The sequence below is a fragment of the Hemiscyllium ocellatum genome, chromosome 1 (genome assembly GCF_020745735.1).
Source record: "Hemiscyllium ocellatum isolate sHemOce1 chromosome 1, sHemOce1.pat.X.cur, whole genome shotgun sequence".
NCBI lineage: Eukaryota > Metazoa > Chordata > Chondrichthyes > Orectolobiformes > Hemiscylliidae > Hemiscyllium > Hemiscyllium ocellatum.
Genome location: NC_083401.1, coordinates 39,194,485 through 39,215,649, shown reverse-complemented (window position 1 = coordinate 39,215,649; position 21,165 = coordinate 39,194,485). Strand labels below are relative to the sequence as shown.

At 42.7% G+C, this 21,165-nt stretch overlaps 1 protein-coding gene across 2 annotated transcripts in view; it reads left to right on the top strand.

Annotated features, from left to right (window-relative positions):
- The window catches only part of smad2 (SMAD family member 2), a 128,570-nt gene that overhangs the window by 74,690 nt on the left and 32,715 nt on the right, over window positions 1-21,165 (top strand). For both annotated transcript variants that reach the window (XM_060847630.1, XM_060847557.1), the window contains one exon: window positions 11,830-12,042. In XM_060847630.1, the coding sequence (XP_060703613.1) occupies window positions 11,830-12,042 (213 nt within the window). The remainder of the gene's footprint in view (window positions 1-11,829; window positions 12,043-21,165) is intronic.

Genomic DNA, 21,165 nt, shown 5'->3' with positions numbered 1-21,165 from the left:
TTTCTATCCAGAATTATTAATTAAATTTTAATTCCACCAGCTTTTATTTGAATCCTGTGAATGCTGAAATTGAAATTGCTGGAAATACTCAGGTCTGGCAACATCTGTGGAGAGAAGTCCGAGTTAATGTCTGTTCCAGTGATCCTCCTTCGGAACTAAATTTTTCCAGCAATTTCTGGGGTTTTTTTGTACTTGAATCCATGTCCCCAGAATATTATCCTGAATTGCTGTATTATTTGCTGAGTGACATTATCACCATGCCACCATCTGCTAATGCTGCAAAATCTTTCACAGCCATCTCAGAGCATAAATAATGCTTTACTTTTAAATCTCAGTTAAGTGACTGTGCCTTGGACAGTACAAGCAATGCTTATTTAGTAGTGCTCTGAAGTCTGCCTAGGGTGTACTCTGAAGAATAATGATTGCCAGTGAGAAGAGATTGAATGAAAAAATAGGTCAAGATTGGAAGAAATAAGTTCAGTGAGACAAGAACAGGCTAAGATAATGGATCTGGCATGGCAATTCTGTTTATCACTTTGGGGCTGATAATAGAATCCGGTTCTGTTGGATTGGGAATCATGGGAAACTATAGAGGAAAGATCTCCAGAGGAGATGAATTCGGTGACATTCACTGTGCCAGGACGAACGCCTTATTTTCTGATTAGGCACTTCTGGATGCAGCATTTCAGTTTATGGGCTTCGAACTATGTTTACTACTACTTTTGCCGCTTGATTCATGGTATCTGTTATTTAATCTTTCCCACCTTCTAACCTATCCTTTTTTGGTTCTACGCTACCTTTTTTGTTTTTCTTTTTTGTTCAAATATAAAACCCATTTTCTGGTTTTTGTCGCTTCCGAAGGAACTCTTATTTCTCTCCACAGTTGCTGAACATCTCGCATTTTTTGTTTTTATTGTAGATTTCCAACATCCATGGTATTTTTCTTTTATCCACCAATGCATTGAGGTTGCCAGGATCAATGAAATTTGATAATCAGAACATTGCTCCAAGTCACTTGGATAGCTACAGCTGTTGGATTGACAATATTTTGTAACTTTGAATATTTTCCCAAGACATTGATGTTCATGCAATTATTAAATTTCTTTGCAAGATTGCTTATGACAACTGCAGGTTTTACCCACTCCCAACAATTTACAAGGTTTCCTTGCATTATAATCTTAACATAATCAATTGTCTGATATCTTGTCTTCTAAAGTATTCATTGTGACTTAATATAGCAATTATTGAAGGAGCAATTTCTGTAGTACTGAAAATATTGTGAAAGTTGGAAGGATTTTAGAAGAAATTTACAAGGATATTGCCAGGGTTGGAGGACTTGTGCTATCATGAGAGGTTGAATAGGCTGAGGCTGTTTTCCCTGGAGTGTTAGAGGTTGAGGGCTGATCTTTGTAGAGGTTTATAAAATCATGAGGGCCATGGATAGGGTAAGTAGACTTTTTCCTGGGGTGTGGGAGGGAACTAGAGGGCATAGATTTAGGGTGAGAGGGGAAAGATATGAAAGCAATTTTATATGTTTCTAAGGGGCAACTTTTTCACGCAGAGGGTGGTGCATGTGTGGAATGAGCTGGCAGAGAATGTGGTGGAGGCTGGTACAATTGCATTACCTAAAAGACATCTGAATGGGTATATGAATTGGAAGGGTTTAGAGGGATATAGGCCAACTGCTGGCAAATGGGATGAGATTAGGCTGGGATATCTGGTTGGTGTGGGAGAGTTGGAACGAAGGGTCTGTTTCCTTTCTGTATATCTCTGACTCTATATAGGGTATTTTGTCCTGATAATTGTTTCCTACATAAGGCTGTCTTCAGCTTTTATGATCTGCAGTGGACAAACTTGAATGGATGATGCTCTGGACAGTTAAATTTCTTCTTACATGAATTTTTTCACTGGGTGGTATTTATAGATTTGTCATTTATGTAAGTTAGCTGCCAAAATTGATTGTTTAGTGGACACAAGGAGGTTATCTAAGATTAGAGATCTTGATCAATTGGGTCAATGGACTGAGGGCTGGCAGATATGGTTTAATTTAGATATATGCAAGGTATTGTGTTTTGGTAACGTTCAACAAGGGCAGGACTAATACAATTAATAGTAGGATCCTGGGTAGTGTTGTAGAATAGAGACCTTGTGGTTCGGATACATAATTCTTTGAAATTTGTGTCACGAGGTATTCAGCATGTTCAGCAGGCATTTAGCACACTTGCCTTCATTGCTCAGACCTTTGAGTATCAGAATTGGGACGTCATGTTGAGGTTGTACAGGACATTGGTGTGGCCTCTTCTGGAGTATAGTTCTGGTTAATGTGCTATAGGAAGGATATGATTAAATTGGAGAGGGTTCTGAAAAGATTTACCAGGATGTTGTATGGATTGGAGGGTTTGTTATAAAAGTAGGCTGGGACTTTTCTCACTAGAGTGTAGGAGATTGACCTGATAGAGGTTTATAAAATCATGAGGGGCATAGATAATCGGGCGACACGGTGGCTTAATGGTTAGCACTGCTGCCTCACAGCACCAGGGATCCAGGTTCGATTCCAGCCTTGGGCGACTGTCTGGAGTTTGCACGTTCTCTCTGTTTGCGTGGGTTTCCTCTGGTGCTCCGGTTTCTTCCCACAATCTAAAGATGTACAGAACAGGTGACTTGGCTATGCTAAATTGCCCATAGTGTTAGATACATTAGTCAGGGGTAAATGTAGAGGAATGGACCCTGGCAACATCCTTGTAAATCTTTTCTGAACCCTTTCAAATTTCACAACATCTTTCCAATAGGACGGGGACCAGAATTGCACGCAATATTTCAACAGTGGCCTAACCAATGTCCTGTACAACGACAACATGACCTCCCGACTCCTGTACTCAATACTCTGACCAATAAAGGAAAGCATACCAAACGCTGCCTTCACTATCCTATCAACCTGCGACTCCACTTTCAAGGAGCTATGAACCTGCACTCCAAGGTCTCTTTGTTCAGCCACACTCCCTAGGACCTTACCATGAAGTGTTTAAATCATGCTAAGATTTACTTTCCCAAAATGCAGCACCTTGCATTTATCTGAATTAAATTCCATCTGCCATTTCTCAGCCCATTGGCCCATCTGGTCAAGATCCTGTTGTAATCTGAGGTAACTCTCTTTGCTGTCCAGTATGCCTCCAATTTTGGTGTCATCTGCAAACTTACTAACTGTACCTCTTATGCTCGCACCCAAATCATTTATGCAGTGACAAAAAATAGAGGAACCAGCACCGATCCTTATGGCACTCCACTGGTCACAGGCCTAACTTCCCCCACTACCCTCTGTCTTCTACCTTTGTGCCAGTTCTGTATCCACATGGCTAGTTCTCCCTGTATTCCATGAGATCTAACCTTGCTAATCAGTCTCCCATGGGGAACCATAAGACATAGGAGTGGAAGTAAGGCCATTCGGCCCATCGAGTGTACTCCGCCATTCAATCATGGCTGGGCTTTTCAACTCCACTTACGCACATTCTCCTCGTAGCCCTTAATTGCTTGTGACATCAAGAACTTATCAATCTCTGCCTTGAAGACATTTAGTGTCCCGGCCTCCACTACACTCTGCGGCAATGAATTCCACAGGCCCACCACACTCTGGCTGAAGAAATGTCTCTGCATTGCTGTTCTGAATTTACCCCCTCTAATTCTAAGGCTGTGTCCACAGGTCCTAGTCTCCTTGCCTAACGGATACAATTTCCTAGCGTCCACCCTTTCCAAGCTATGTATTATCTTGTAAGTTTCTATTAGATCTCCCCTTAATCTTCTAAACTCCAATGAATACAATCCCAGGATCCTCAGCCATTCCTCCTATGTTAGACCTACCATTCCAGGGATCATCCGTGTGAATCTCCGCTGGACATGCTTCAGTGCCATATGTCCTTCCTGAGGTGTGGGGACCAAAACTGGACACCGTACTCCAAATGGGGCCTAACCAGAGCTTTATAAAGTCTCAGTAGCACAACAATACTTTTATATTCCAACCCTCTTGAGATAAATGACAACATTGCATTCGCTTTCTTAATCATGGACTCAACCTGCATGTTTACCTTTAGAGAATCCTCGATTAGCACTCCCAGATCCCTTTGTACTTTGGCTTTATGAATTTTCCCACTGTTTAGAAAGTAGTCCATGCTTGTATTCTTTTTTTTCCCCAAGTGCAAGATCTCGCATTTGCCCACGTTGAATTCCATCAGCCATTTCCTGGACCACTCTCCCAAACTGTCTAGATCCTTCTGCCGTCTCCCCACTTCCTCAGTCCTACCTGCCTGTCCACCTAATTTCGTATCATCGGCAAACTTCGCTAGAATGCCCCCAGTCCCTTCATCTAGATCATTAATATATAAAGTGAACAGTTGTGACCCCAACACTGAACCCTTGTCACCGGCTGCCATTCCGAAAAAGAACCTTTCTATCCCAACTCTCCGCCTTGTTGAATGCCTTACTGAAGTCCGTATAGATCACACCTACTGCTCTGCCCTCCTCAATCTTTCTTTCTTCTTCAAAAAACTCAATCAAGTTTGTGAGACATGATTTCCCACGCCATATTGACTACCCCTAATCAGTCCTTGCCTTTCCAAATACATGTGCATCCTGTCCCTCAGGATTCCCTCCAATAACTTGCACATCACTGAGGTCAGGCTCACCAGTCTATAGTTCCCTGGCTTGTCTTTACCGCCCTTGTTAAACAGTGGCACCACGTTTGCCAACCTCCACTCTTCCGGCACCTCACCTGTGACCATCGATGATACAAATATCTTAGCAAGAGGCCCAGCAATCACTTCTGTAGCTTCCCACAGAGTTCTCGGGTACACCTGTACAGGTCTTGGGAATTTATCCACTTTTAACTGTTTCAAGACATCCAGCACTTCCTATTCTGTAATGTGGACATTTTGCAAGATGTCCCCATCTATTTCCCTACAGTCTGTATCTTCCATATCCTTTCCCACAGTAAATACTGATGCAATATATTCATTTAGTCTCTCCCCCATTTTCTGTGTCTCCATACAAAGGCCGCCTTGCTGATCTTTGAGGGGCCCTATTCTCTCCCTAGTTATCCTTTTGTTCTTTTAATATATTTGTAAAAATCCTTTGGATTCTCCTTAATTCTATTTGCCAAAGCTATCTCATGTCCCCGTTTTGCCCTCCTGATTTCCCTCTTAAGTGTACTCCTCCTTCCTTTATACTCTTTGAAGGATTCACTCGATCTATCCTGTCTATACCTGACATATGTTTCCTTCTTTTTCTTAACCAAACCCTCAATTTCTTTAGTCATCCAGTATTCCCTATACCTTCTAGGCTTCCCTTTCACCCTGACAGGAATGTACTTATTCTGGATTCTCATTTCTGAAGCCTTCCTGTTTTCCACCCGTCCCTTTATCTGCAAACATCTACCTCCAATCAGCTTTCTTACCTAATACCGTCAAAATTGGCCTTTCTCCAATTTAGAACTTCAACTTTTAGATCTGGTCTATCCTTTTTCATCACTATTTTAAAACGAATAGAATTATGGTTGCTGGCCCCAAAGTGCTACCCCATTGACACCTGTCGCCTGCCCTGCCTTATTTCCCAAGAGTAGATCAAGTTTTGCACCTTCTCTAGTAGGTACATCCACATACTCAATCAGAAAATTGTCTTGTACGCACTTAAATTCCTCTCTATCTAAACCTTTAACACTATGGCAGTCCCAGTTGATGTTTGGAAAGTTTAGAATCCCCTACCATAGCCACTCTATTATCCTTACAGATTAGCTGAGATCTCCTTACAAGTTTGTTTCTCAATTTTCCTCTGAATATTAGGGGGTCTGTAAATACAATCCCCATAAAGTGATTATCCCTTTCTTGTTTCTCAGTTCCACCCAAATAACTTCCCTGGATATATTTCCGGGAATATCTTCCCTCAGCACAGCTGTAATGCTATCCCTTATCAAAAATGCCACTCCCCCCTCCTCTCTCGCCTCCCTCCCTTTCTATCCTTCCTGTAAGAACTTGTATCCTGGAACATTAAGCTGCTAGTCCTGCCCATCCCTGAGTCCTGTTTCTGTAATTGGTATGATATCCCAGTCCCATGTTCCTAACCATGTCCTGAGTTCATCTGCCTTCCCTGTTTGGCCCCTTGCAGAATAGGAAGGGTCTTTTCCCTAGGGTGGGAAGCTCAAAACTAGGATGCATATTTTGAGGGTGCAAGGATACCAGTTTTAAAAAGGAAACTAGGGGCAGTGATTTTTTTTCAACTTGCCCACCACTAAGGATGCAGAAAAAAATGAACTGCAGGAAGTGGTGGATGTAGGTGTAGTTACATTTAAAAGACATTTGGGTAAGTATATCAGTCGGGTAGGTTTGAAAGGAGTCTAGATAAGGATGGTCCTGGAAAAAGCACAGCAGGTCAGGCAGCTTCCAAAGAACAGGGAAATCGACGCTTCGGGCAGGAGCCCTTTTTCCTGCTCCTCGGATGCTGCCTGACCTGCTGTGCTTTTCCAGCACCACTGTAACCTTGACTCTAATCTCCAGCATCTGCAGTCCTCACTTTCACCTCTAGATTTGAAGGGATATGTGCCAAACACAGGCAAGTGAGACAAATTTGGGAACATGGTCAACATGGACTAGTTGGATTGAAGGATCTGTTTCTATATTGTATGGCATTTCAGATCAAGGCCCTTTTCTTGCCAGTTAAGCCACTGAAATCTGTGCAATGGAAGATGTTCTTTACTTCATGGCACAGTGAACATCCATTGGGGTACAAGCACTAAAGCTTATAATTCAAGTAGGGATTCTTTTTAAGTGAATCATGATATACTCCACATTCTTTACTTATCCTGGAGCTACTTCTCTGTATACAATGAAAGTGTACATTCAAGTTACAATTAACATGTGCACTCTCAACGTTTACAGAGAGGAAACAAAGCTAAATGGAGTACATTTGTCTCTGATCTCTCATACTTATGCATATATTTATTTCAATTGTTAGCAATCCCAACTCTTGAAAAGACTGTTTTTAGTCAAAGCGCATATCTTATCTTGAATGAATGAGCAAAATCTAGATATAATATTGAGGAAGTTGCAATTGTTAATGGTGTTGTATTTTGGGAGAAACATTAATCGAGATGTATCTTCCTCTTATGGATAGTTCAAAACTGTTAAAATTTCATATTAGATTTAATACAAATTTTGAAATTCTGGCAACAGCAAAATGGTTGAAAAGTCATTCACTTGTTGCTGTTTGTGAGGTGTAACAGGGAAGGCAAGTACAACAATAATAATTCCACAAATAACATCCTTTTTGTTTGTTTTTTAATCATCAACTGAACATGAGCGATGGATACCGTTTTAAAAGAATGGAGAATGTACACTTGAATTGTTTACAGGTTTGGAAAGTATGTAAAGTTAACTTATGCACCAAGAGACTGGAATATTAGCCCCTGAATAGTATTAGCATTGGGGAGCTAGTTGGGAAAACGTGGCAAGATAACCAGAAATGGAATTCTGTAAATGAAGAGAGTCTGAGACAACAAGGAAGTACTCCATGTTTCCTCCTGGGAGGAATTGGTTGAGTGTGGCTGGCACAGCAGTTACTGCTTGTGCAAGTCAGGGACAAAGATGGTGAGGTGTCCCCAATGAGTGTGCTGGCACTGTAGAGGTCATATTGGGCTAGGAGGTTAGAGGATGGGGGTGAGTAAGGGAAGATGTTACATGCAATAGTGAGAATGGTAGATCATGAGTTTTGATGAGCAATGAGTGCAATAGCAAAAAGATGTGAAAGCAAAATATTATAGATGCTGAAAATTTGAAACCAATTCAGAACGCTAGAGAAACTCAACTCTGGCAGAATTTGTGGAGAGCGAAACGGTTAATGTTTTGAGTCCAGTATGATTCATCTTTGGAACTCTTCTGTATGAAGCAGAGAGAGATTTCTGGACTCGCGGCGCTTGACTGTCTTTAGATGTGTTGTGGATGCTCAGAATCTTGGAAGTAAGGGAGGATAAGATGGGCAGGGTGCCATAGACGCATGATATGTGGGTAATGAGGCAAGTTTTCAAGAGTGAGAAATATTGCTGGGCTTTAGAGAGAAGCCCTCCATGAAATATGACAACATTTTCACTTGACTGATTTCTGGTAAAGTTCAATTCTGTTGCTTTTTTGATGACATTGAGTCCACACAAAGTAGTAACTTCTGTTGCGAAGGAGCTCAGCATAGCAATAAACCTGTGGTTAGATTGCAATTTAATACAGATTTTTGAGAGTGGAGTGAAACAGAAACAAAGACACTTGTATAAGCTAGCAGCATTATTCCTTTATTTTATGTAAAATTACCCATTCTTCAATTTTCTTCAAAAGAATAAATAAACTACATTCAGAAATACTGAGAGAAGTAATTCTGAAGACGACAAGACTGGCCCCGGTCAACCAAGCAACTATTGGTCTACTGACCATTGATCTATCATTGCTGTGCTCATGATATTATCAAAGAATAGAAAATTGAGACTAACCCATTTAATTTTGAGATTTTGGACTTGTGATGCAGATTTCTGGATTACTGTTTTTCCTGCCACTCATATGTTATGCTTTGTATATGCAAGTTTTAAAATGTGGTAAAGTATAAAAGAGATTAGAAATTATTTTACTGTTCTTTTTAAAGCTAAGTATTATAGAGAATAGTTTTTGTGACGGGCATAATCTAGTAAGATTTGTTTATATCCTGGGTAGCAGTAAATTGTAGGCAAATTGGAATTTTTAATAATTTCATTAACTTTTAACATTTTGTGGCTATTCTTGGAATATTAGGGCTTTATTTTCAGCATACTGCCTTAGTGAGCTGTGATGTTATAATGTTGACTACACTTTCATATAACTTGTGGCATTTGAGAATGGCAAGGTTTAGCATTTAAACAGCATCTGAATCCTCAATATTTTTATCCAATTTTAGAACTAGAATTTGTTAGTACTGTTTACATGAGAGAATAATGGGCTTTAAATTGCCTCTTAAAACATAGACTCGTCAGATGTAGTTTAAGGATCTATGATTGATCTATTTGATGGAATATTCATTCCACGCAAGTGCCAGGCATGATCACTTCAACCCAGAGAGAGAATCTGGTCATTTCCATTACTTTCTTTTTCTTCATTAATGAGCTATGGGAATCACTAGTTAGGCAGCATTTATTGTCCACTCCAAATTCCACAGAACAGTTAAGAGTCACCCACATTACTGTGGATTTGGAGTCGCATGTAGGCCAGACCAATTAACAATGCAAGTTTCCTTCCCTAAAGGACATTAGTGAACCAGCTGGGTTTTCCTGACAATTGGCAATAGATTTGTGGTCATCATTGAACTGTTAGTTCCAGATTCTTAAAAATTTAGTTCAAATTCCATCAACTACCGTGACAGAATTCAAACCAGTATCCCCAAAATATTACCTGGGTCTCTGGATTAACGGTCCAGTAATAGAACATAGAAAAGTACAGCACAGAACAGACCTTTAACCCACGATGTTGTACCGAGATTTAATCAATGTAAAATATAGCAACTTCACCTATGCACCCCTCAACTCACTGCTATCCAGGTGCATGTCCAGCAATCGCTTAAATGTCCCTAATGACTCTGCTTCCACCATCACAGCTGGTGACGCATTCCATGCATTCACAACTCTCTGCGTAAAGAACCTACTTCTGACGTCTCCTTCATACCTTCCTCCTAATATCTTTGAACTATGACTTCTTGTACCAGTCAGTCCTGCCCAGGGGAAAAGTCTCTGGCTATTGACTCCACCTAATTCCTGTCATTATTTTGTACACCTTGATCAGATCTCCTCTCTTCCTCCTCTCCAGAGAGAAAAGTCCAAGCTTAATCAACCATTCTTCATAAGCCAAACCCTCCAGTCCAGGTAGCTTCCTGGTAAACCTTCTTTGCACCCCCTCCAAAGCCTCTGTATCTTTCCTACAATAGGGTGACCAGAGCTGGACACAATATTCCAAGTGTGGTCTCACCAGGGACTTGTAGAGCTGCAGCAAAACCTCATGGCTCTTAAACTTGTTCCCCCTGCTTTCCTAACAACCCTATCCACTTGGGTGGCAACTTGGAAGGATCTATGTGCTTGCATACCCAGATTCTTCTGTTCCTCCACTCTGCCAAGAATCCTGTCTTTAATCCTATATTCAGCATTCAAGTTTGGCCTTCCAAAATGCATCACTTCGCATTTATCTAGGTTGAACTTCATCTGCCATTTCTCAGTCCAGCTCTGCATCCTATCTATATCGCGCTGCAGCCTGCAGTAGCCCTCTATACTATCGGCAACACCTCCAACCTTTGTGTCATCTGCAACTTTACGAACCCACCCCTCGACCTCCTCATCCAAGTCACTTATAAAAACTACAAAGAGCAGAGGCCCAAGAACAGAGCCCTGTGGGACCCCACTCAACACTGTCGTCCAGGCAGAATATTTTCCATCTGCAACCACTCTCTGCCATCTGTCAGCCAGCCAGGTGGTAATACCACTAGGCCATTGCTTCCCCTTTTTTTATTTATCTCATGGCATTGCCAATGCTGAATTCCCTGCTATCCGTTTTCTGCAGGTCAATTATCAGCAATTGACCTAGACCAGCCATATAAATACTGTGGCTACTACACAAAGGAGGCTAGGAATTCATTGGCAAGTAGCTCACGTCCTGTCTCTATACTTGTTCACCATCTGCAGGTACAAGTCAAGAGTGTGGAGTATTCTCCCTTTCTTTTGAAAGTAGCTCTGATACCACTCACACTGAATACGACCCAGGATAAATTAGCCCAGACAATTGGCACCCCCATCCTCTGCTTCAATGTTCATTCTTTTCTGTTGTCTCCACTGCAGCGGGGCTGTATTTATGTTGATCCTGGCTCAGATCAGCGGTGGTCCACCCTGTAATGGCACAGGTGATTTTTAATGAGTTTGTGTGAACACCAGCGTCCTCGACCAGGCCAACATTCCCAGTGTCAAGGAACTTGATCAACTGTGATGGGCTGGGCACATCTCCAAGCAAGTACTCCACTGCCAGCACTAAAATGACAAGCAAGCCTTCGGTGGACAGAAGAAGCACCTCAGTGATCCCCTCAGGGCCTCACTGGTGAAGTGTGCACTGAGAATCACTGGCCCAAAACTGTCCAAAGCGGAGGAGCAGCATCTGGGAAGGCGTTGATCACTTAAAGACCTGCTGCTGGGGGAAAAGCAGAAGCCAGGCAAAAACAGCTTGTGTGCTGCTGCATCAACGCCTTACCCACTTCTTCACATGACCACCACCTGCCCCAAGTGTAAGAGTCTGTGAAAACTGCATCAATGTCTTCAGCCACCTGTGGACTCATCCTGAGAGTGAAAGAGAATTACCCTCATTTGCAAGGGACCTCGAATTATGATGATGATCACACTTTTCACCACTGATGGAGTGGCAACAACCTGTGCCATTTACAAATTGCACTACAGCTGCTCGCCTGGACTTAATACTTCCTTCCAGATTTGGGCTTTTACTCCTTGAAGGACAAGGGCAGCTGGTATATGGAAGCACCACCACTGCAAATTTTTCTGTTTGCACCCCTTTTTTCTAACATAACTCTGGAGGAATATCTGAAATATACATTCAAAATATTTCAGATTTTCAAGAAGGCAACTAACCACCACAACCTTGAGGATAACTAGGGATAGCTAATAAAAGTTGGCCTTCCAATGGTGTGTGCATTTTCATGAACAAATGTTTGGAAAAAATAACTATGGAAGTGCCAGGTAAAATTGAGAATTTATCTTGATTGTATAATTCTTTGTCTTGTCTGTTTCAGATCTACAACCTGTAACCTATTCAGAGCCAGCATTCTGGTGTTCAATAGCATACTATGAACTAAACCAGAGAGTGGGTGAAACATTTCATGCATCTCAGCCTTCATTAACTGTGGATGGATTTACAGACCCATCAAATTCTGAAAGATTCTGTCTGGGTTTGCTGTCTAATGTCAACAGAAACGCAACAGTTGAGATGACGAGACGGCATATTGGTAAGTTTGCATATGGTTTCGAATTCACTTGTTAGTTACCACTGACACCAAGTATTGATAGTAAGTAGAAGAAGTGATGAGCTTCTCAGTAAATTGGTGACTTGTTAGATAATTTCAGAAGTTATGGCTATGGTCTTGCTGTCATACAGGTCTGGTAAAGACAGTACATTCGCTTCCCTGAGGGACTTTTAGTGAACTAGATAGCCATTTCAGAATAATCCAGTTTCATACACAGTGGTTCAGTGATTTACACTGCTACCTCACAGCACCAGGGACCCAGGTTCGAATCCAACCTCTGGCAACTTTGTGTGGAGTTTGCACATTCTTCCCGTGAATTTCCTCTGCGTTCTCTGATTTTGTCCCATGATCCAAAGATGTGCAGATTCAGTGAATTGGCCATGCTAATTTAGACACTTCAGACAGGCCGGGGGGTGGCGGGGTAAAGTTGCACTGCTGGTCAGGGATGATATCACGGTTGTGCTAAAGGAGGACACTATGGAATGTGGCATTATGGGTGGAGCTGAGAAATAAGGGTGCAGTTACATTGTTGGGGCTGTATTACAGGCCTCCCAACAGTGGGCATGAGGTAGAACAAATATGTAAACAGATTATGGAAAGGTGTAGAGGCTATAGGGTAGTGGTGATGGGAGATTTTAATTTTCCCAACATTGACTGGCATACACTTAGCGTCAGAGGTCTAGATAGGGCAGAATTTGTAAGAAGCATCCAGGAGAGTTTTCTAGAGCAGTATGTCAATAACCCAGTGAGGGTAGGGGCTATGTTGGACCTCTTACTGGGGAGTGAGCCAGGCCGGGTGATGAAGTTGCGGTGGGGGATTTCTTTGGGAACAGTGACCGGAATTCTCTTAAGTTTTAGAATAAGATAAAGATGAGTGGTCCTAAGGGAAGAGTACTAAACTGGGCCAAGGCCAAATATATCAAAATTAGGCAGGAACTCGGAAATGTTGATTGGACACAGCTATTTGAAATGAAGTCCATGTTTGATATGGGGAGGCTTTCAAAGATTAGTGCAGGATAGGCATGTCCCATTGAAGGCAAAGAATAGGAAAGGCAAGATTTGTGAACTATGGATGACGGGAGAAATTTTATGTGACTAGCCAAGACGAAAAGGGAAGCATACATAAGGTCTAGGCAGCTAAGAACGGAACAGGCCTGGAGGAATATCGGAAGAGTAGGACAAGTCTTAACAGAGGAAACAAGCGGGCTAAAAAGGTCTTGAAATAGCTTTCACGAGTAAAATTAAGGAGTATCCCAAAGCTTTTTATTCTTATATAAGAAGCAAGCGGGTAACGAGAGAAAGGGTTGGTCCACTAAAGAATAATGAAGGAAGGTTGTGTCGAATTTGAGAGAATGGTGAGATTCTGAATGATTACTTTGCATCTGTGCTCACTGAGGAGATGAACATGAATGTTGAAATTAGAGATAGAAGTTGATTAGTCTGGATCACGGCATATGTAGGGAAGACGTGTTGGGTAAGGAAGAGGTTATTAAGGTGGACAAATCCCCAGGACCGGATGGGATCTATCCCAGGTTGCTGAGAGAGGAAATAGCTGGGGCCCTGATAGATATATTTGTGGCATTCTTAAATACAGGTGAGGACTGGAAGGTTGCTCATGTTGTCCCCTTGTGCAAGAAGGGCAGTTGGGATATTCTGGGTAACTACAGACCAGTGAGCCTGACGGTTATGGGAAGTTGCTGGAGAGGTTCTGGGGGATAGGATCTATTTATATTTAGAAAAGAATGGGTTTATCAGTAATAGGCAACGTGGTTTTGTGCTGGAGAGATTGTGCCTTACCAACTTGGTCACTTACTCGAAGAACTGTACTAAGTTGATAGATGAAGGAACAGCTGTTGATGTCCTATTTATGGACTGTAGCAATGTTCCCATGGTAGACTAATGGAGAAAGTGAAGTCACATGGTGTGCAGGGTGTTCTAGCTAGGTGGATAAAGAACTAGTTGAGCAACAGGAGACAGTAATAGTTGAAGGGAGTTTCTCGAAATGGAGAAAGGTGACCAGTGATGTTCCACAGGGGTCAGTGCTGGGACCACTGTTTGTAATATACATAAATGATCAGCAAGTTTGCAGATGACACGAAGATCGGTGGAGTAGCAGAAAGAATGAGGGACTGTCAGAGAATACAGGAGGATATAGATAGACTGGGGAGTTGGGCGGAAACGTGGCAGATGGATTTCAATCCAGACAAATGTGAGGTGATGCATTTAGGCAAGACTAATTCTAGAGCGAATTATACAATGAATGGAAGAGCCCTGGAAAAAGTTGATGGGCAAAGAGATCTGGGAGTGCAAGTCCATTTTACCCTGAAGTTTGCTGCACAGGTGGATAGAGTGGTCATGAAGGCATATAGTATGCTTGCCTTCATTGGATGGGGTACTGAGTATAAGAGCTGGCAAGTCATGTTAAAATTGTACAGGATGTTGGTATACAGTTCTGGTCACCACATTACCAAAAGAATGTGGACTCTTTGGAGAGGGTGCAGAGGTTTACGAGGATGTTGCCTGGTATGGAAGGTGCTAGCTATGAAGAGAGGTTGAGTAGGTTAGGTTTATTTTCGTTAGGAAAAAGGAGATGGGTGGGGGGAACACCTGATTGAGGTTTACAAAATCATGAAGTGTATAGACAAGGTGGATAGAGATGAGCTTTTTCCCCAGGGTGAAGGATTCCATAACGAGAGGTCATGCTTTCAAGGCGAGAGATGGAAAGTTTAAGGAGGATTCGAGTGGAAAGTACTTCAGAGGGTGGTGGGCATCTGGGACGCGTTGCCAGCAGAGATGGTAGATGTAGGCACGGTAGGTCCATTTAAAATGAGTAGAGGGATACAGGTGCTTAGGAATTGACTGACCAGTTTAGACAGTACGTTTGGATCAGCTCGGGCTTGGAGGGTCAAAGGACCTGTTCCTGGACTGTAAATTTTCTTTGTTCACTTTCTTTGTTTTATATTGTGGTGTTCAGAGATGTGTAGGTTAGGTGCATTAGATAAATGTAGAACAATAGGGGAATGAGTCAGGGTGGTTTACTCTTTGGAAGGTCGGTGTGGACTTGTTGGGCCAAAAGGCCTGTTTCCACATTGTAGGGATTCTCTGATACTCCTATTAGCTTTCTTTACTGGACTTTACATCTAGGACTGCTCAGCTCGAGAAAATTCAGTTCCCATCAACAGACCAAAACTAACTCGAAAACATCTTGAACAAATGAACACCAGAAACTTTTTCTTGAAAAACAACAAATACTAAGCCATAAAAACTGTAATATGAATTTTAACATTGATATCATTAATAATGAAGTAAAACATTGGCAGTCTACTTCACAACATGAATTCCCTTTTTATTTGTCCCAATAATTTGTTTTCACTCCAACTGTTGGTTAAGAGCGAGTTAAATGATTTTTAGGAATAGATCATGAACTGGGCATGTAAATTTAAAGAGAATTAGTAGCTTTCATTTGGCTCATGTTGTTTCTAGTATCTGACCAAATATCAGAAAAGCTTTCTCGCAGGGAAAATGAGGCTCTGACTAATACTGAGGGCACTGATTCAAATTCCACTACAGTGGCTAGTGAAATTTTAAAGTTGAAAATGTGTTGCTGGTTAAAGCACAGCAGGTCAGGCAGCATCCAAGGAATAGGAAATTCGACGTTTCGGGCAAAGGCCCTTCATCAGGAATGAGGAGAGGGTGCCAGGCAGGCTAAGATAAAAGGTAGGGAGGAGGGACTTGGGGGAGGGGCGATGGAGATGTGATAGGTGGAAGGAGGTCAAGGTGAGGGTGATAGGCCGGAGTGGGGTGGGGGCGGAGAGGTTAGGAAGAAGATTGCAGGTTAGGAGGGCGGTGCTGAGTTGAGGGAACCGACTGAGACAAGGTAGGGGGAGGGGAAATGAGGAAACTGGAGAAATCTGAGTTCATCCCTTGTGGTTGAAGGGTTCCCAGGCGGAAGATGAGGCGCTCTTCCTCCAACCGTCGTGTTGTTATGTTTTGCCGGTGGAGGAGTCCAAGGACCTGCATGTCCTCGGTGGAGTGGGAGGGGGAGTTAAAGTGTTGAGCCACGGGGTGGTTGGGTTGGTTGGTCCGGGCGTCCCTGAGGTGTTCTCTGAAGCGTTCCGCAAGTAAGCGGCCCGTCTCCCCAATGTAGAGGAGGCCACATCGGGTGCAGCGGATGCAATAGATGATGTGTGTGGAGGTACAGGTGAACTTGTGGCGGATATGGAAGGATCCCTTGGGGCCTTGGAGGGAAGTGAGTGTGGAGGTGTGGGTGCAAGTTTTACATTTCCTGCGGTTGCAGGGGAAGGTGCCGGGAGTGGAGGTTGGGTTGGTGGGGGGTGTGGACCTGACGAGGGAGTCACGAAGTGAGTGGTCTTTGCGGAACGCTGATAGGGGAGGGGAGGGAAATATATCCCTGGTGGTGGGGTCCGTTTGGAGGTGGCGGAAATGATGGCGGATGATACGTTGTATACGGAGGTTGGTGGGGTGGTAGGTGAGAACCAGTGGGGTTCTGTCTTGGTGGCGGTTGGAGGAGCGGGGCTCAAGGGCGGAGGAGCGGGAAGTGGAGGAGATGCGGTGGAGGGCATCGTCGATCACGTTTGGGGGGAATCTGCGGTCCTTGAAGAAGGAGGCCTTCTGGGCTGTGCGGTGTTGGAACTGGTCCTCCTGGGAGCAGATGCGGCGGAGACGAAGGAATTGGGAATATGGGATGGAGTTTTTACAGGGGGCAGGGTGGGAGGAGGTGTAGTCCAGATAGCTGTGGGAGTCGGTCGGTTTGTAGTAGATGTCTGTGTTGAGTCGGTCGCCTGAGATAGAAATGGAAAGGTCTAGGAAGGGGAGGGAGGAGTCTGAGACAGTCCAGGTGAATTTAAGGTCGGGATGGAAGGTGTTAGTAAAGTTGATGAACTGTTCAACCTCCTCGTGGGAGCACGAGGCAGCGCCGATACAGTCATCGATGTAGCGGAGGAAAAGTCAACCTCCTCGTGCCTGACCTGCTGTGCTTTAACCAGCAACACATTTTCAACTGTGATCTCCAGCATCTGCAGACCTCATTTTTTACCCAGTGAAATTTTAAACTCCAGTCTGGAAAACAAAGATAGTCAGACATGCTGACCTGTCTACAATCACCAATTGTTATGAAAATCCATATAGTTCAAGGGCACCCTTTTGGCGAAGGCAGTCCTTACCTTGAGTAAATTGGACTTAAATTTTCTGAAGCTTAGAATGAGAGGCAATCTCATTGAAACATTAAACTATTTTAAAGGGGTGTGATACTGCAGATGCTAAGATATTTTGCTTATAGATGTAAGGGAATCTTAAAGTACAACACAGACAGATCACTTAGGTTGAAATGAGAAATTATTTCCCTCGAAGTCAGTCATAGAGGTCTACAACATGGAAATAGGCCCTTTTGGCCCAACTTGTCCATGCTGCCCAGTTTTCACAGTTAAACTAATCCCATTTGCCTGCATTTGGTCAATATCTCTCCAGACCTATCACATCCATTAATTGTCTAAATGTTTCTTGAATGACATAATTGCACTTCCATCACTGTCTGGCAGCCTGTTCCAATCACTCACCACCTTCTGTGGGGAAAAAAAATTGCCTTTTTTTTCTACCTCTTCCCTGTTGTGGTTCTGTTTGCCGAGCTGGGAATTTGTTTTGCAGATGTTTCGTCCTCTGTCTAGGTGACATCCTCACTGCTTGGACTGCACAAAACACTACATAGGACAAACAGGAAGACAGCTAATGATCCGCATCCATGAACGCCAACTAGCTACGAAATGACACAACCAGCTATCCTTAGTAGCCACACGCAGATGGCAAGCAACGTGAATTCGACTGGGGCAACACTACTATTATAGGACAAGCCAAACAGAGAACAGCCAGGGAATTCCTAGAGGCATGGCACTCATCCACAGATTTAATCAATAAGCACAACGACCTGCACCCAATATGCTGACCACTGCAACGGACAGCTGGAACTGACAACCAGAAGCGGCAGATTCAAACCACTACAAATGCTGGAAGAAAGATCACAGAATCGCTTCACAGGAGGCTCCCAAGCACTGATTATGTCACCTAGACAGGGGATGAAACGTCTGCAACACAAATTCCTGGCGAACAGAACCACAACGAGCACCCGAGCTACAAATCTTCTAACAAACTTTGAATACCTCTTCCCTCTCTCACCTTTTAAACCTATGACCTCTAGTTTTAGACTCCCCTACCATAGGGAAAAGCTGTTGGCTATGAACCTTATCTGTGATTCTCATGATTTTATAGATCTCTAAGGCTACTCTTGGTCTCCTATGCTCCAGGAAAAAAAAGTCCCAGCCTATCAAACCTCTCCTTATAACTCAAACTTTCAAGTCCAGTAGAATCCCAGTAAATCTTTTCTGCACTCCTAGGTTAATAGTGCTTGAAGGGCTTTTTCCCAAAAAGTCGACTCTCCTGCTGTTTGGCAGCTGCTTGACCTGCTGTATTTTTCCAGCACCATCCTTTTTGACTCTGACTTTTTCAGCATCTGCAGTACTCCAAATGTGGCCTCACCAACATCTTGTACAGCTGCAACAAGGCATCTTAACTGATTCCTGTTGAAGGGCTCTGGCCCAAAACATTGATTTTTCCTGCTTCTCTGATGCTGCCTGACCTGTGCTTTTCCAGCAACACACTCTTGACTCTGATCTTCAGCATCTGCAGACCTCACTGAATCCTAACTTCTACATTCAATGCTCAGACTAATGAAAGCTGCATTCATTATCCTGTCCACCCGTGACTCCATCTTTAAGGAGCTATGACCCTGTACTCTTCTAATTTTGTTCTATAGCACTTCCCAAGACCATACCATTGACTCTAAGTCCTGCCCTGGTCTGACCTACCAAAATATAGCACCTTGTATTTATGTGAATTAAACTCCATTTGCTGTTCCTCAGCCCACTGGCCCAGTTGATCAAGATCTCACTGCATTCCTAGATAACCACCGTCACTGTCCACTATACCACCCAATCTTGATGTCATCAGCAAACATACTAATCATACCTCCTAAATTTTCATCCAAATTACTTGTATAAATAACTGTGGACTCAACACTGATCCCTGTGGCACACTGCCAGTCACAGACCTCCATTCTGAAAAACGCAACCTTCTACTATTACCTCTGTCTTCTATGTAAAGACAATTTTGAATCCAATTGGCTGGTTCTCCCTGGATCCCATGAGATTTAGCCGTACTCAACAATCTATAATCTGTGGTACTTTGTTCAAGGTTTTGTTAAAGTGTGTTTAGGCAACGTCATGGTCACCCCTTCAAAAAAAAAACCCATTCAAATTCGTGGGACACTATTTTCCTTGCACAAAGCCATGCTGACTATCCCAAATGATTCCTTGCCTCTCCAAATGTCTGTAGATCCTGTCTCTGAATCTCCTCTAACAACTTGCCCACCTCAGACATTAGGCTCACCAGTTTGCAGTTCTCGGGCATTTCCCTGCAGCCTTTCTTAACTAATGGTGCAGCATTAGCAACTGTCCAATTTGGCACTTCCCCTGTGACTGTCGATTTTTTTCTTTTACCAATATCTCTGCTAGGGGCCTTGCACTTGCCTCCCTAGCCTCCCTCAAAGTCCAAGGATGCAATTCATCATCAGATCCTAGGGATTTATCTACCTTTAATGCATTTTGAGATTCTCGTCAAGACATGAGTATTTATTTCCTCGTTTTTCCTAGCGTCCATGCCTGTCTTGATGGTAATTACTGGTGCATCCTATTTTATTTTGGATTTCACCCATCTCTTGTGGCTCTGTGCATGGATGACCTTGTTGATTTTTTTTTTCAGGACCCCTATTCTCTTTCTAGTTACTCTTTTGCCCTTCATGTTCTTGTAGAATCTCTTTGGATTCTCCTTTACCTTACCTGCCCAAGCCATCGCATGTACCCTTTTTAGCCCTCCTAACTTTTCTCAAATATACTCGAACACCCTCTATACTCCTCAAGAGATTCACTTGATCCAAGCTGCCCATACATGTTATATGGCAGCTTTTTCTTGACCTGGGTGTCAATGACTCTAGACATCCAGGGTTCCCTACTCTTGCCAGCTTTATCCTTCACCCTAACAGGGATATGCTTGCCATGAAACCTCATTAACTTACTTACCAAATGTTCCTTTACCTGCAAGAGCCTCTCCCAGTCAACTTTTAAAAGTTTCTGTTCTATGCCATCAAAATTGGCCTTGCCCCAACTTAGAACTTTAACTTGTGGACCAGACCTTCCTTTTCCATAGCTATTTTGAAACTACCGGAATTATAGTCATTGGTCCCAAAGTGCAACACCACCAACACTTGACACTTGCCCTGCTTTATTTCCCAAGAAGAGGTTGTGTTTTGCCTCTTCTCTAGTAGAACTATCAACATACTGTTGAAAAATTCTTCCTGAATGCACTTAATGAGTTTCTCTCCATCTAAGCCCTTAACACTATGGCAGTCCCAGTTGATGTTAGAAAATTTAAAATCCCTTACTATTACACCCCTATTATCCTTGTAGCTATCAGCGATCTCCAGATACATTTCCTGCTCTTTGGAATCTACAATTGTCACCCCTTAGTAAGAAGGTTGTGGATACTCCATCATTGATGTAATTAAGGTTGAAGTGGAAATTTTTAGTTTGTCCTAATTAAAGGGATATGGGAAGCAAGTGGAAAAGTGAAGTTGAAACCTGAGATCCACCATGATCATTTTGAATAGCATAGTACTTATAGTCTGCTTGTAACAATCAACTAACTTGGTTGACTTTGATCAGCCAAATGCTCAGACACCTTAACTTATGTACTGCCGTCATTATGACACTGAAATTCATGGATGATATTTCTCAATTGCATAGTAAGTAGCATGCCATTTTGGACTTGGCAGCATCCTATTTTTAACAGTAGTACGCGTTGCTATTGTGTAATTGCAGTGTGAAACAGCTGCATTTAAGTTTGTTCGAGCCAAAACCTGTTAGATGTGATTCCATAATTGTGCAGCATTTGTTGAGTAATCCTGAATATTCTAAAAACTACACAAACAGCGCCTTTTAACATGGCTCATTTACATTCTGAGAACAAGATTCATTCATA